This window comes from Cynocephalus volans, chromosome 16, assembly GCF_027409185.1.
Source record: "Cynocephalus volans isolate mCynVol1 chromosome 16, mCynVol1.pri, whole genome shotgun sequence".
NCBI classification, from domain to species: Eukaryota; Metazoa; Chordata; class Mammalia; order Dermoptera; family Cynocephalidae; genus Cynocephalus; species Cynocephalus volans.
The window spans coordinates 3,936,467-3,949,050 of NC_084475.1; the positions used below are offsets into that span (position 1 = coordinate 3,936,467).

The 12,584-nt window shown below is 37.9% G+C and overlaps 1 protein-coding gene across 3 annotated transcripts in view; it reads left to right on the forward strand.

The window, feature by feature from the left end:
• Positions 1-12,584, forward strand: part of HELZ (helicase with zinc finger) — a 140,687-nt gene that overhangs the window by 10,083 nt on the left and 118,020 nt on the right. For all 3 annotated transcript variants that reach the window (XM_063080739.1, XM_063080740.1, XM_063080741.1), the window contains exons 4-5: positions 8,731-8,958; positions 11,246-11,282. In XM_063080739.1, coding sequence (XP_062936809.1) covers positions 8,749-8,958; positions 11,246-11,282 — 247 coding nt within the window. In that variant the 5' untranslated portion in view covers positions 8,731-8,748. The remainder of the gene's footprint in view (positions 1-8,730; positions 8,959-11,245; positions 11,283-12,584) is intronic.

Below are 12,584 nucleotides of genomic sequence, written 5' to 3' on the forward strand. Positions count from 1 at the left end.
TCAATTGTTGTGGGTTATGATATGATTATATGTCTGCACAGATAATCTGGAAGGAGGAATGAAGAAATACAAAGAATAGAAAATGTTTTATTATCATAATAAAGTTTTCTTGGCAAGTAGCAACGTTTTCTAGAAGTCAGTCTTTTAATATCATTTACTTCTTCTTCTTTTTTTTTTTTTTTTTTTTTTTTTTTTGTGCCTGGCTGGTAAGGGGATCCAGACTCTAGACCTTGGTGCTATCAACACTGTGCTCTATCCAACTGAGTTAACAGGCCAGCCTTGCTTGCTTCTTAAATACTATTTTTTGTTTTTTGTCTTTATTAGTAAGCATATTAAATGATTTGGAAGGAGGCTGAAACTCTTCAAGAAATAGTTTGGAATTATTGAAACCAAGAAGGATATCTCCAGAATTGCTGGCAATTCTGAAAAATAGGTCAGGAAAAATTAAAGTAATAGATGGGGGGAAAAAAATCTCAATTTTGATCTAATTTTTTAAACATTAAGCTTTTCTTGTTTTTATCATTTTAATCAGTAAAACAGATGGTAGAAGGTCTATCAGGATTTTTTAAAAAATGTATTTAAAACATTTTACTTTGCTATACTGAATTCCATTTATTCTAGAATTTAGGAGGATTTACCTCTTTCTGAAAGAGATTATTCAAAATGGAGTATTGTTGGTGATCTTGGTTTCTAGTTTTTTTCTTAGTAGGCTTAGTCTCTCTTCTGATGCTTCTTGCATACTCGGTGATTTTATGTTTTAGAGAAAAATGCAAGTCTGGCTGAGTATTAAGTACAGTACAATAAATAAAACTTTACTTTGCAGAACATTTTGCCTGTGTATCCTGTAGAACCATCACAGATTCCAGTTTTGGATAAAAGCAGATAAATTTAAAGATAATACAACATTCCTCTTTATGACATGGCATTCTAATGGGAACTGAATTTAGTACAGGACAGTTCTTGGAATGCTTGGCATTCAGGTTATTTTAAGTCATCTCTTTGTGAAATTCAATTAAAGTATTTATTGAATGGCTTTATGAATCGAATGGTTGTCATGGGATAAAAATGTTATAAAACATGATTCCTATTTATAAGATAGTTGTGTTGGGCAGATAAACCATTTTACATGATATATTTGATCCAAGATAGTAGATGATTAAAAGGCCAAATAATTCTGTAGGTAGTAATTCTGGTTTTGGGAGGAAAGCATCTCAGAGTAGTCCTCTAAGTGTTCATTAAAAGCTGGGTAGGATTTAGGTCCAGAGAGAGGAGAGGAAAGGACGTTCTGGGCAAAGGGAACAGTACTATTAGCTTCAGAGGCCTGACTGTGCGTGGGACCTATATGGGGAGCAGTGGGAAAGTTAGGTTGTAGCCAGATTGTGGGTGGCCTAGATATCTGGTAATGAATTTGAACATTATTATATAGGCGTTTTGGAACGAACCATTGTGCCATCTTTAAAGGAATGTTTCTTAACTTTTTTCCTCCCTGAGGATGCATGACACATTTTAGCCACACCTTCTCGCCTGAGGTCTTGCTGTTCTGTGGGTAGGAAGGGCATTCTGATAGCTTTTCTCTCTCCTCTGGGCTAGGTCACGTGGGTTATTTTAATAACCTCTCAATCTGGCTTTCTTTGTTTGGTAACAATACATTTACTTTCTAGGATAGTCTTGTGCTTCAGGATAATTGAGTTTCCATAGGGAAAATAATAATGTATTAGACCGATTAAAGACCAATTACTAACTTTAAAAAGATGTGGATCTCCGATTTTTTCTAGCAGTTCTCTTGTTTAAATTTTTGTTTTGTTAGTTACGTAAAGAAACTTATGTATTTTATTATATTTGTCTTTTAACTTTTCTTATGGTTTTATTATTTATGTAGTCTAATAAATAAAGATATCTTGGGGTCTAATCAAGAACCAATTACGGATGTTCGTAATTTCTATCAAAGGAGGTAGTGGTGAGGTTTAGCACAGTTCATCAGTTCTCTAAAACCTTTACAAATGAAGTCTGATTCATTCCATCTAAGTTAATTATGAGGTAGATAATTTTTTTCTTAGTAGAGACAAATATATAAGACAGAGGTGCAGAAATCATCTTGAATTTAGATTGAAGAAATTTTAGTTACTACTATTGGCTCCTGCTATTTGATCACAGTTTATTTTTGCTCTTTAAAGTCTGTTTCTAATCAAATAAAGGAGTTAGGTCTTTTGAGATCAAAGAGGACCGGGACTAAATTAATAAGAAATGTTGGTTTAAGGAATATAACTGATTTTTTTAATAAAAGTACATTTCATGACTTGATTTCAAGATGAGCTGGTTATTATCCTCCTACAATCACACATAGAGGTTCACAGTGGGAAGAGAATGATGACTTCTTATCTGTTACTGAAAAAGTCTTAATCCAGGCCAGTCTGCCTGCCGCCTTCGTGGTACGCTATTGATTTCATTTTTCTTCTAATATTTACTTTTGGTCCTGGACAAACCATCTAGCTATTATGGCGTTCTTCAAAAGTATCCTATATTTTGTGCCAAGTGAGCTCAGTGATTGTTCTGTTTGGAGACGTTCTTCATGAGGCTCCATTCTTGCCTCTGAAACCTGTATATATGGAGGAAGGGAAATGCATGGGTTTTCCATTTATTAACAACACATCCTTTTGAATCTACTTCTTTTCATGTCAATTGTGACATTGAGATTCCTATTTTAAAATAATTAAAAAATTTTTATATTGGGCTGAGCCCGTGGCGCACTCGGTAGCGTGCTGCGCTAGCAGCGCGGCGACGCTCCCGCCGCCGCGGGTTCAGATCCTATATAAGGATGATCAGTGCACTCCCTGGCTGAGCGCCGGTCACCGGAAAAAAAAAAAAAAAAAAAAAAAAATTTTTATATTAAAAATCAGCGTGTAGTAAAATTGTCTTTCTTTTGGTGTACAGTTTTGTTAATTTAACACATGTACAGTTTATGCAATGATTGCTGCAAACGGGGCACAGAACAGAGTCATCTTCCCCCAAAAACTTCCTCATGCTATCCTTTCATAGCTACCCTTCCCCAGCCTGTAGCCCCCGGCAACCACTGATCTCTTCTCCGTCTTTATAATTTGTCGTTTTGATTTTGTCATATATGGAATCATACAGTATGTGAGCTTATTGAGACTAAGTTCTTTTACTCAGTGTAATGTTTTTGAGATTTGTCCAAGTTATTGCATGTATTGAAAGCTGTTCCTTTTTATTGCTGAGTAGTTTTCCATTGTACAGAGGTATCATGGTTTGTTTATCCATTCACTTGTTAAAGAGCATTTGAGTTGTTTCCAATTTTAACAATTATGAATAGAGCTGCTATAAACATTTTTATGGCAACATAATTTTCATTTCTCTAGGTTAGCTGTCTGGGGGGTGAAGGGGATTGCTGAGTAATATAGTGTAGTGCATATTTAACTTTATAAAAAACTGCAAACCATTTTTCCAAAGTGGCTGTGCCATTTTATATTCCTACTAGCAAAGTATGAGAATTCCAGTTACTCCACATCACTTGGTGTTATCAATATTTTTAATTTAGCTATTTTAATATGTATGTAGTGATATCTATTCATGGTTTTAACTTGTATTTCCCTGATGGCTAATGACATTGAACATCTTTTTATGTGCTTATTTGCTTTCATTATATCCTCTTTGTGGCATTTCTGTTGAAATCTTTTGCCCAACTTTTAAATGGTTCGTCTTCTTATTGAGTTTTGAGACTTCTTTATATATTCAGATACAAGTCCTTTTTCAGATATGTGACTTGCAAATATTTTCTCCCAGTCCTTAGCTTGTCTTTTCATTCTTTTAACAGTGTCTTTCATAGTGCCGAAATGTTTAATTTTGAAAAAGTCCACTTTCTCAATTTTGTTCTTTCCCCAATTGTGCTAAGATGCATAATAGCCAAATATCACACTAAGCTATTTGTCTCACATGTCCATTTCTTTTTTTCTCTTTACATTTATTGTTATTGGTAATCAGTAACTTCTGATCAGGGTTGTTAATAATTATTTATATATGCTTGTATATTACAAGACAATTATCAGCTTATTTGGTACTAATCAGAATGTATATATGTATGCACAGGAAAGGTCTTCAAAAAGTTCATAGAAAGATTTGTACTATCTTTTAACTCTATTTTTTTCACAAACTTTTAAAAATACCCTCATTATTTATATTGGGATTCTCTTGGTTCCAGCTGCCTGAAATAACAACCTAAACTGGCATAAGCGAGAAAGTAATTTCTTGGCCCACCTAACTGCAAAGTCCAGGCACAGCTAGCTGGATTCAGGGCTCAAGTAATATGAAGACTCAGTTTCTCCCCATAAATCTATTCTGCCTTTTGCTATGTAGACTTCAGTTGCTGGCACTATATGTTAGAAAAATGGCTGCAGTATATTCAGTCCCTGCAGCTTCTCAGATTTTAGATTCAGGAGGAAACAGCATCTTCCTCTTTCCCAGAAGCCTCAGCAAAAGTCTCATGATGTCTCATTGGCTCTTAAGGGATCACGTCCTACCTGGAGCCAGTCCCTGTGTTGGGGTCTGTGTGAGGTTTGGATTGGCCAGTTCCAGTCATATGCCACCTCTGGAGCCCTGTAGGAGTTAGCTTCTCAGGAGCCACATGGACTAAGACTAGGGGCAGGTAAATTCTCAAAGGGAATTTGTGGGCCTTTATTACAGGAAAGGGAATGGGTACTGAGTAGCAAAACAACTGATGTTCATTGCATGGTAGTGTTAGTCTCTTATAGGTCAGCAACAGATCAGAGGTGGATTTAGATTAGAATCTTGGTTTCTTTTTTTCTTTTTTTTTTTTTTTAAAAGATGACCGGTAAGGGGATCTTAACCCTTGACTTGGTGTTGTGAGCACCACGCTCAGCCAGTGAGCGAACCGGCCATCCGTATATGGGATCCGAACCCGGGGCCTTGGTGTTCTCAGCACCACACTCTCCCGAGTGAGCCACGGGCCGGCCCGAATCTTGGTTTCTGATTCCAGCTTTCTTGCCTCTGAAGTCACATCCTCCAAGTAAATATTCTCCATGGGTTAGGAGTTTGCAGGAAGTTATAGGTTTTATGTTCTTTTGGTGAAAGTTTGGATAATTTTTGAGAGGAAGAGAAAGAATCAAGGCAAATGGGCAATGTGGTGTTTCTTCCTACATTGGTATGCTTAATGCAGCTCTGCCTCAGTGACTTCCATTCTCTGGGCCTCTCTGTCCCCATGGGAGAGACTCTTAAAGACCCACCTTGGTCTGCCCTAGGATTGGCTATTATTTCCAGGCAGCAGGATCATATACAATAGGTATGGATGTATTTGTGTATCCTAGACAATGAAGTGTATCTGGGATCTGGCCTTGTACAGGAGAAGTAGTTCTAGATCTCTCACTGCATTAGTATCCATTTCCATTTTAGCATGGCCTGGGATATTTTCTCACTTTGACTTTGATTGGCAGTTTTTATTTTATGTTTGGAAAGCACTTTAGCATCCTCATAAAGAGTGGGTGTAGCAAAGTCATGCTATCTTCTGAAAGACCAGAGAAAACAGTTGAACAGAGACCTTTCTTGTATTGAGATCCACACTATGGCAAAGTACCCCTAGTGAGGTTTAGGTAGACCATAGTTAGAAACAAATTATCAGGACCTAATTAACAAAGGTAATTGTGGTAGGAACCTTAATATCCACTTTTGAGGTAGGCATCTGAGCCTAAAGTATCAGAGACATTAACTCTGTAAATTAAGTCATTTCTCTCCAAGCTCCTGAAATTAATAGCTTTGCCTCTAATCTCTACTTATTTATTAACGTTATTAATATCTCCCTGGCTAATGTTTGGTGACTAATGTTGACAGTAGTCTTTGTGAACTCCCCTTGTAGCCAGTTTTAGGATTTTAGCTAGTCTTTATCAGTGACATACAAATGTACTTATTTCTTTAATGGCTCTTCTTGCATAATCATTAACAATTTATTGAGATGGAGAAAATAGGTGAAAATAATTCCTCATTCAAGTAGGTAAAATTGTTACTTAGAATGATATTTTCTTGTATGTTGAGATCAGTAGTTTTCACTTTGTATAAATTGAAAATTTTGGATTTTAGGGAAATAACAATAGCTAACACTTACTGAGCATTTATTATGTGCCAGACATTCTTTTAAGCACTTCGCACATACTATTTCACTCAATCCTTACAATAACCCTAGGATGTAGGTGTTAGTCGTCTTCTTACCGATTTAGAGGTAAGCAAGTTGAGGTACTATACTGCACTCTTTCCCAAGAAAGATTGTAGCTTGTGCAAAACTTAATAGTTTTGCTTTTCATACGACTTCTTTTTGTATTATTTGTCTAGATGTGGGCTGGGAGTCTTGTAGGGAAGATTTGCTAATTCTTCGGTCTTTGGTATCCATGGATTTATCCGCCTACTGTTGTTGTTCTGTGGCAAGCAAACAGCGTATGCTTGTCTATATCAGTAGTTCTCAACTAGGGCTGATTTTGCCCCCCAGGAGACATTTGCTAATGTCTGGAGACATTCTTGGTTGTTACAAGTCAGGGGATATGGTACTGGCATCTAGCGGATGGAGGCAAGGGATGCTGCTAAACATCCTACAGTGCCCCACAGCAGACAGTTACCCAGCCCAAAATGTCAGTAGCTTCAACTTGGTCTTTTTCATAAATTAGCAATTATCTTGTAATGCCATTTTTATGTCTAATGTGCATAGTCACTGTAGTAATACTGAAATCATTTTTGACTTTTGTTTGATAATTGATTCATCTAAATCAATACATGCTTATATAAGGGGCATCTATAGTAACTATAACATAGATATTTAAATTCCCTTAAACCAAACTGGAAATTATAGTCCACTGAAGGGAAGCTGAGGAGGTTTAAAGGGAGGCCATGTAGAACTGAGGAGGTAGTACTCTGAATATTTGTTGGGCTGTCTCGTCAATAACATAATTAGATTTCATTTTTTTATGTTAAAGGTGTTAATTTGTTAAACGTAAACATTTAAAATATTCTGCAATTTTAAAAACCGTTGTTTTTTGTTTGGTATTTTAAATTAAATATTCTACAATTTTAAAAACCATGTTTTTTGTTTGGTATTTTAAATTAAAAATTCCAAACTGAGAAAAGTAGAGAAGTATTTTACATTGTTCTCCATGTATGTACCATCCTTATTTAACAAGTGCTAGCAAATGCTGTCGAAGTCCTTTTTTTACTCTTCCTTGTCCTCTTCCTTAGATATTTCTACAATTTTTGGTATACCAAGAATCTCAGCAGTTGAAGGGGCTTAGACCTCTTCTGATGTCTGTCATCTTGCCTGTCTCAGTGCTCCTGTCTTTTGGCTGCTGGTCAACAACTTTCTCCCTCATCTTCCACTGCCGTTTATAGGCAGCAGATGGCCACAGAACAGCTAGGAGAGGCCAGGTTGTCATTTTCAAAACTGAGGAGGCCGGCTGAGAGCATATGGGTGGAAGGGACAATTGGTGAGGTGGAAGGTAGGGCAGAGCAGGACAGTGAGTGAGGTGATACAGGCAAGAAAAGCCGTCTACAGGCTTGACAGAGACAGGAACCCGGGGTCAGCAAGAGCGATCCTTTGAGCAGTACTGTGAATGTCAGGTCAAAGGATGTTAGATCTTCTCTGTGCAGCTTTTTGCTCCCTGCTGTATGAGTGAGACAGGTAGAGAGAAGCTGTGCTTGAGCTCTCACTGTCTCTTACTTGAACTATTTTAGTGGTCTCCTATTCATGGCAGTGCCTGCCACTTCTTCCCCTGTGGGAAGCCTGTGGTTTTGCCCCTTCTAACCCATTCTTCATAGAATTTATATTTGATAGGGTCCTTCTTTATTTAAAAACTTTCCATCATGCTTCATTGCCTATGGTATAAAGCCCTCACTTGTGGCATAGGAGATTATTCATGGCTCCTCCTGCTCCCCTGATGCATCTTGGGTTTAAGCCTTGTACTTTGTCCCCTTGGTGATTTCTCTTGAACTCTTCTCTCTGTGAAGCTTGCACTTGCTCTCTCTATCATCTGTGTGGTGAACTCCTTTTCACCTTCTGAGGCCAGCTCATCCCTTTAGGCAGATGGAATAAGTCTTCCTTATAATTATTCACTTGTGCTTTGCCTCTTGCTAGAATCTGAGTTTCTTGAAAGCAGTGATGACATTCTCCATCTTTGCATGCATTGCTGCTAGCACAGGGCCTGGCCCTCAGGAAATGTTTGCTGAATTGAATTAATTGACAGTTTGAACTTCTATTTTAGCCAGTTTTTTAATTGGTGGGAAAAAATCCTACACGGTATAGATTTTGCTTTTCTGCAGTCACAGTCATAGAATTTGGAGGCTGAAATTTGGAGGTTTGGGTATGAAACATTTCTGCACCTTTGGTTAAAAAAGGAATCTTTTATGGTTTGTTGTATTTTGCAATATTCAAAGTCATGTTTCATTTATGAATTTACCTCATTTATAAATTCGAGATATCATTGTATGATTCTGGCTTATGGCTGACATTTTTCTTGGATCTAAGCAAAGACTTCATAAAATATCAAAGAGAAGTACAGATTTTGTAGCATCAATAGCTGCTGCTTAGCTGTGACCTTGATCAAAAGGCTAGTTGAGAGTAACTGTTCAGATAGAAAATTAAGCCAGCTGAAACAGGAACGGGGCTAGAATTTATAATTCGTAAGTTTTTAAAACGTTTTCTTACTTGTTCTTTCTTCCTGTCTTTAGGATTTTTGTCCCTGAGTCATGGAAGACAGAAGAGCTGAAAAGTCATGTGAACAAGCATGTGAATCACTCAAGAGGCAGGACTATGAAATGGCCCTCAAGCACTGCACAGAGGCGCTTCGTTCTCTCGGCCAGTGCTCCATGGCAGACTTCACAGGGCCATGTCCATCGGAGATCGAGCGCATCAAAATCGAGAGTCTTCTTTACAGAATTGCCTCATTTTTGCAACTGGTGAGTAAGCACTGTTGATGTCAGTGCTGAACCATGTAAAATGGCCTTTTTCGTTGAGTGGGGACTACACAGGTCAGCTAATTCTGGGCAAAAGAGATGTTAGTGAAGTAGCTGGTGATTGCTGAACATCTTGGGTGGCAAGCAACTGTGTTTTTAAACCTTGAAAATTGTACTAATATATAGCATTTGGGATTATTTTCTCATTCAACAAATATTTATTGAGTGTATAGTATGCGTTGGACACTATTCGAAGTAGTTGGTATATATAGATGAAAAAGTAAGAGAAAGGTCCCTTCTTCATGGTACTTTTCCTAGTAGAGGGTCAGCCAATAAATGATATAATAAACATTATAAATAAGTAAACACTATAGATCGGTAAAAGGTAGTAACTGCATGAAAAAATGAGAACAGGGCAAGGGAAATTGGAAGTACCGGGGTGAGAGAGGGGGTCGCAGTTTTAAATAGGGTGATCAAGGTAGGCCTCATTGGGGAGGTGATAAGGAAGTAAGGGGATGAGCCAGTTAGAAATCTGGAGGAAGAGCATTCCAGGTAAAGGGAACAGCCAGAGCAAAGACCCTGAGACAGAAGTATGCCTGCCATGGTCGAGGATGAGCTAGGAGGTTGGGGTGGCTGGAGTAGAGTGTGTGAAGGGGAGAGGTAAAAGGACTAGTGCCTGTGGGGCCCACTAGGTCTTTGTAAGGACTTTGGTTTTATTCTGTGTGAGGTGGGGAGCTATTTCAGGAGAGGAGTGGCATGATCTGATTTAGCAGGAATTGTTTGACTTTTATGTTGAGAATAGACTATAAAGGGATAAGAGTAAATGCAAGAAGGTTAGTTTGGAGAGCACTGGAATAATCCAGGCCAGAAATGACAGTGGCTCTAACCAAAATGATAGCAGTGGAGATAGTGAGAGGTAGCTGTGTTCTGATTGATAAGGTGGAGGTAGAAACAATAAGATCTCCTGATGTATTGGATGCAGGGAATGAGAGAGAGCAGTCCCAGTTAACCTACCTCGAGGTTTGGGTTTTTTTTTTTTTGACTGAGCAATTGGAAGACTAGAGCTTCCTACATCTGAGGTGAGAAGGCTGTGGATGGGGAGCAGGTTTTGTGGAGGAAGATGGAGTTCAGTTTTGGAAATACTGAATTGAGTTGTCATTTAGATACCCAGCTGGAGATGCTGAGTAAGCAATCAGATATGCAAGGATGGAGTTTGGGAGAGAGATTAATTTAAGAGTCTGTGGGTTATAGATGCTACAGAAGGTCTTGAGCCCGGGTAAAATCACCAAGAGAATGAGTGTCGATAGAGAAGAGGAGAGGACCAAGGACATAGTCTTGCGGTGCTACACTGTTAAAAGTTTGGGGAGAAACGAAAGAACCACCTGCCTGAAGAACTGGTGAGGTAGTGGAAAAGGAGGAGAGAAAGGTGTCCTGGGAGCCCGTGAAGAAAGGGTATCAAGGTGAGGGAGTGCTCAGCCGTGTCACTGGTGTAAATAGGGGTGTGACTATAGACTGGGACTCTAACTGGATATAATGGAGGTCACTGGTGTGCTCATGACAGCAGCTTCCTTGGAGTGATGGGTGAAAATCTGATTAAAGAGGGCTTAGAGAGAATCAGAGGGAAGGAATTGAAATACATTAACATAGACAGCTCTTGAAGTGTTTTGTTACAAAGAGGCACTTAAAAAAAAAAAAAAAAAAGAAAGGTAGCTATTGGGAGAAGTGAAGTCCAGAGAAGGGTTTTTTTGGATGGAAGAAATAACAGCATGTTTGTTTATAGAAATGAACCAATGGAAAGCAAAATATTACTGCTGTAGGAGAAATAGAGGAGGCTTGCCCAAGTGGTGTTCCCGAGTAGGCGGTGGAGTGGATCTGCACAGGTTGGTGGGACTGACTTTAGAAAGGAGCGTGGATAGTTCAGCTGGTAGCAGGTGGAAGGAAGGCAGGGGGTGTGTGCTGGAGAGATGGTGGATGTGGTGTGACAGTCTGTGAAATTCAGTAAAGCCATGGGCTGAGAAGGAGTTTGCAGGAGGGGGTTCTGGGAGTTGAGGTTAGAGAAGGTGAGAAGTTGGAGTGTGAGTCAGTGGACTAGGGAAGTATACTGTGATGTTTATTTGTAGAGTGCAGTGTAATCTTCAGACAGCACATGAGTTATCTTTGCTCTGTGAATATTACATTTGCAACATTAATGATTAAACTTTGAAACAAAGCCAAGCTTCTCTTTGATAACATCTCTGTTAAAAGCAGCCCTTGAACTACTTAATTTTATCTTGTATCTTTTATTTTGCAGAAAAACTATGGGCAAGCTGATGAAGATTGTAGGCATGGTATGTTTAAAAATGGGACTCTTTTCTGATTTGAAGATTTTGAATTATTTAGTTGAACAGTGTTTAAGGTTTGCTTTTTTAAAAATTTGCTTATTTAAAAAGTAATTATAATACTAAAAAAAAACACCTGACCTTACTGTGGTGTCTAATGACTGATTTGGATGGTGACTTTCCTGCTATGGTAGTTGTACATGTGAACATTGCTTCTATTCATGAGTGTTGATGTTCTTGTCGCTCCCCTGGGAACATGGATGTTTTGTCCTTTTAAAGTTTGTATGAGTAGCTCCAGTCAATAAGAGCCCAGGTTTAAGAAATGTAGAGCACATTGATTAAAATGTTAAGCTTGGATACATTGAAAAGGATGGGCCTGTCCCTTCTAAAAATGTCTTTTCCTCCTTTATCAGAAGATTTTCCTTAGAGCAGACTGGCTGGAATGCTCTTTGATGCTTTCTCCTGTTTTCTTTTGGGCAGGAAACTGAGATTAATAAGACTTTTGCTCTTTGAGTACTCACAGTATAGGAATCCTTTTCTTCATGATCGGTGCCATTTCTCTAGAATGAATCTAGGAGCGAGTGGGAGAAGAGTTCAGTGTACATTCTCATATACTCTTGATGGAATTTTTTGCATAGCTCAGTGATTTGGATAATATAATGTTTCATTTATTCAGAATTTGGGGGGGCAGGGCTGAGGTGATTAACATAAGTTAATTTTTTTTTCTACTTCTTTGTGTCAGTGCTTTAAAAATATTACATATTTTTGTTTTAAACCTTACAAAACTATATTACATACTCCTGTGGTGTATTGAACATAATTTAACAATTCATTAAGATTCAGTGACCTCTTTGTGAACCTTGCTTCATAGAATTGTACGCTTTGGGAGTTAATTAGAATTTGAGAGAGATCTAGTACAATCTTCCTTAAAAAAATCCTATCTATGGACATTTAAAATTTACCAATAAGCAAATAATAAGTCAAATAATATAGAGAAATATGAAGGAGGGAATAATTTCCCCTTCTTTTTCCATCTGAAGAAATCATTGTTTATTAGTTTGCTGTTATCTTCTGCACCTTCCTCTACAGTGATAAACACAAATGCTTGTAATACATATATAGGATTTTTCTTTTAAAAACTAAAAAAGAATTATAATGTGATTATTACAGAGCAGTTTGCTTTCTTACATACCAGTATCTCATGGGTATCCTTCTAAGTTAATACACTGGTTCCAATTCCTGCTTGATATTCCACAGAGTGGATGTGCTGTAATTTATTCAATTATTCCCATATTGATAGGCAGTTAAGGG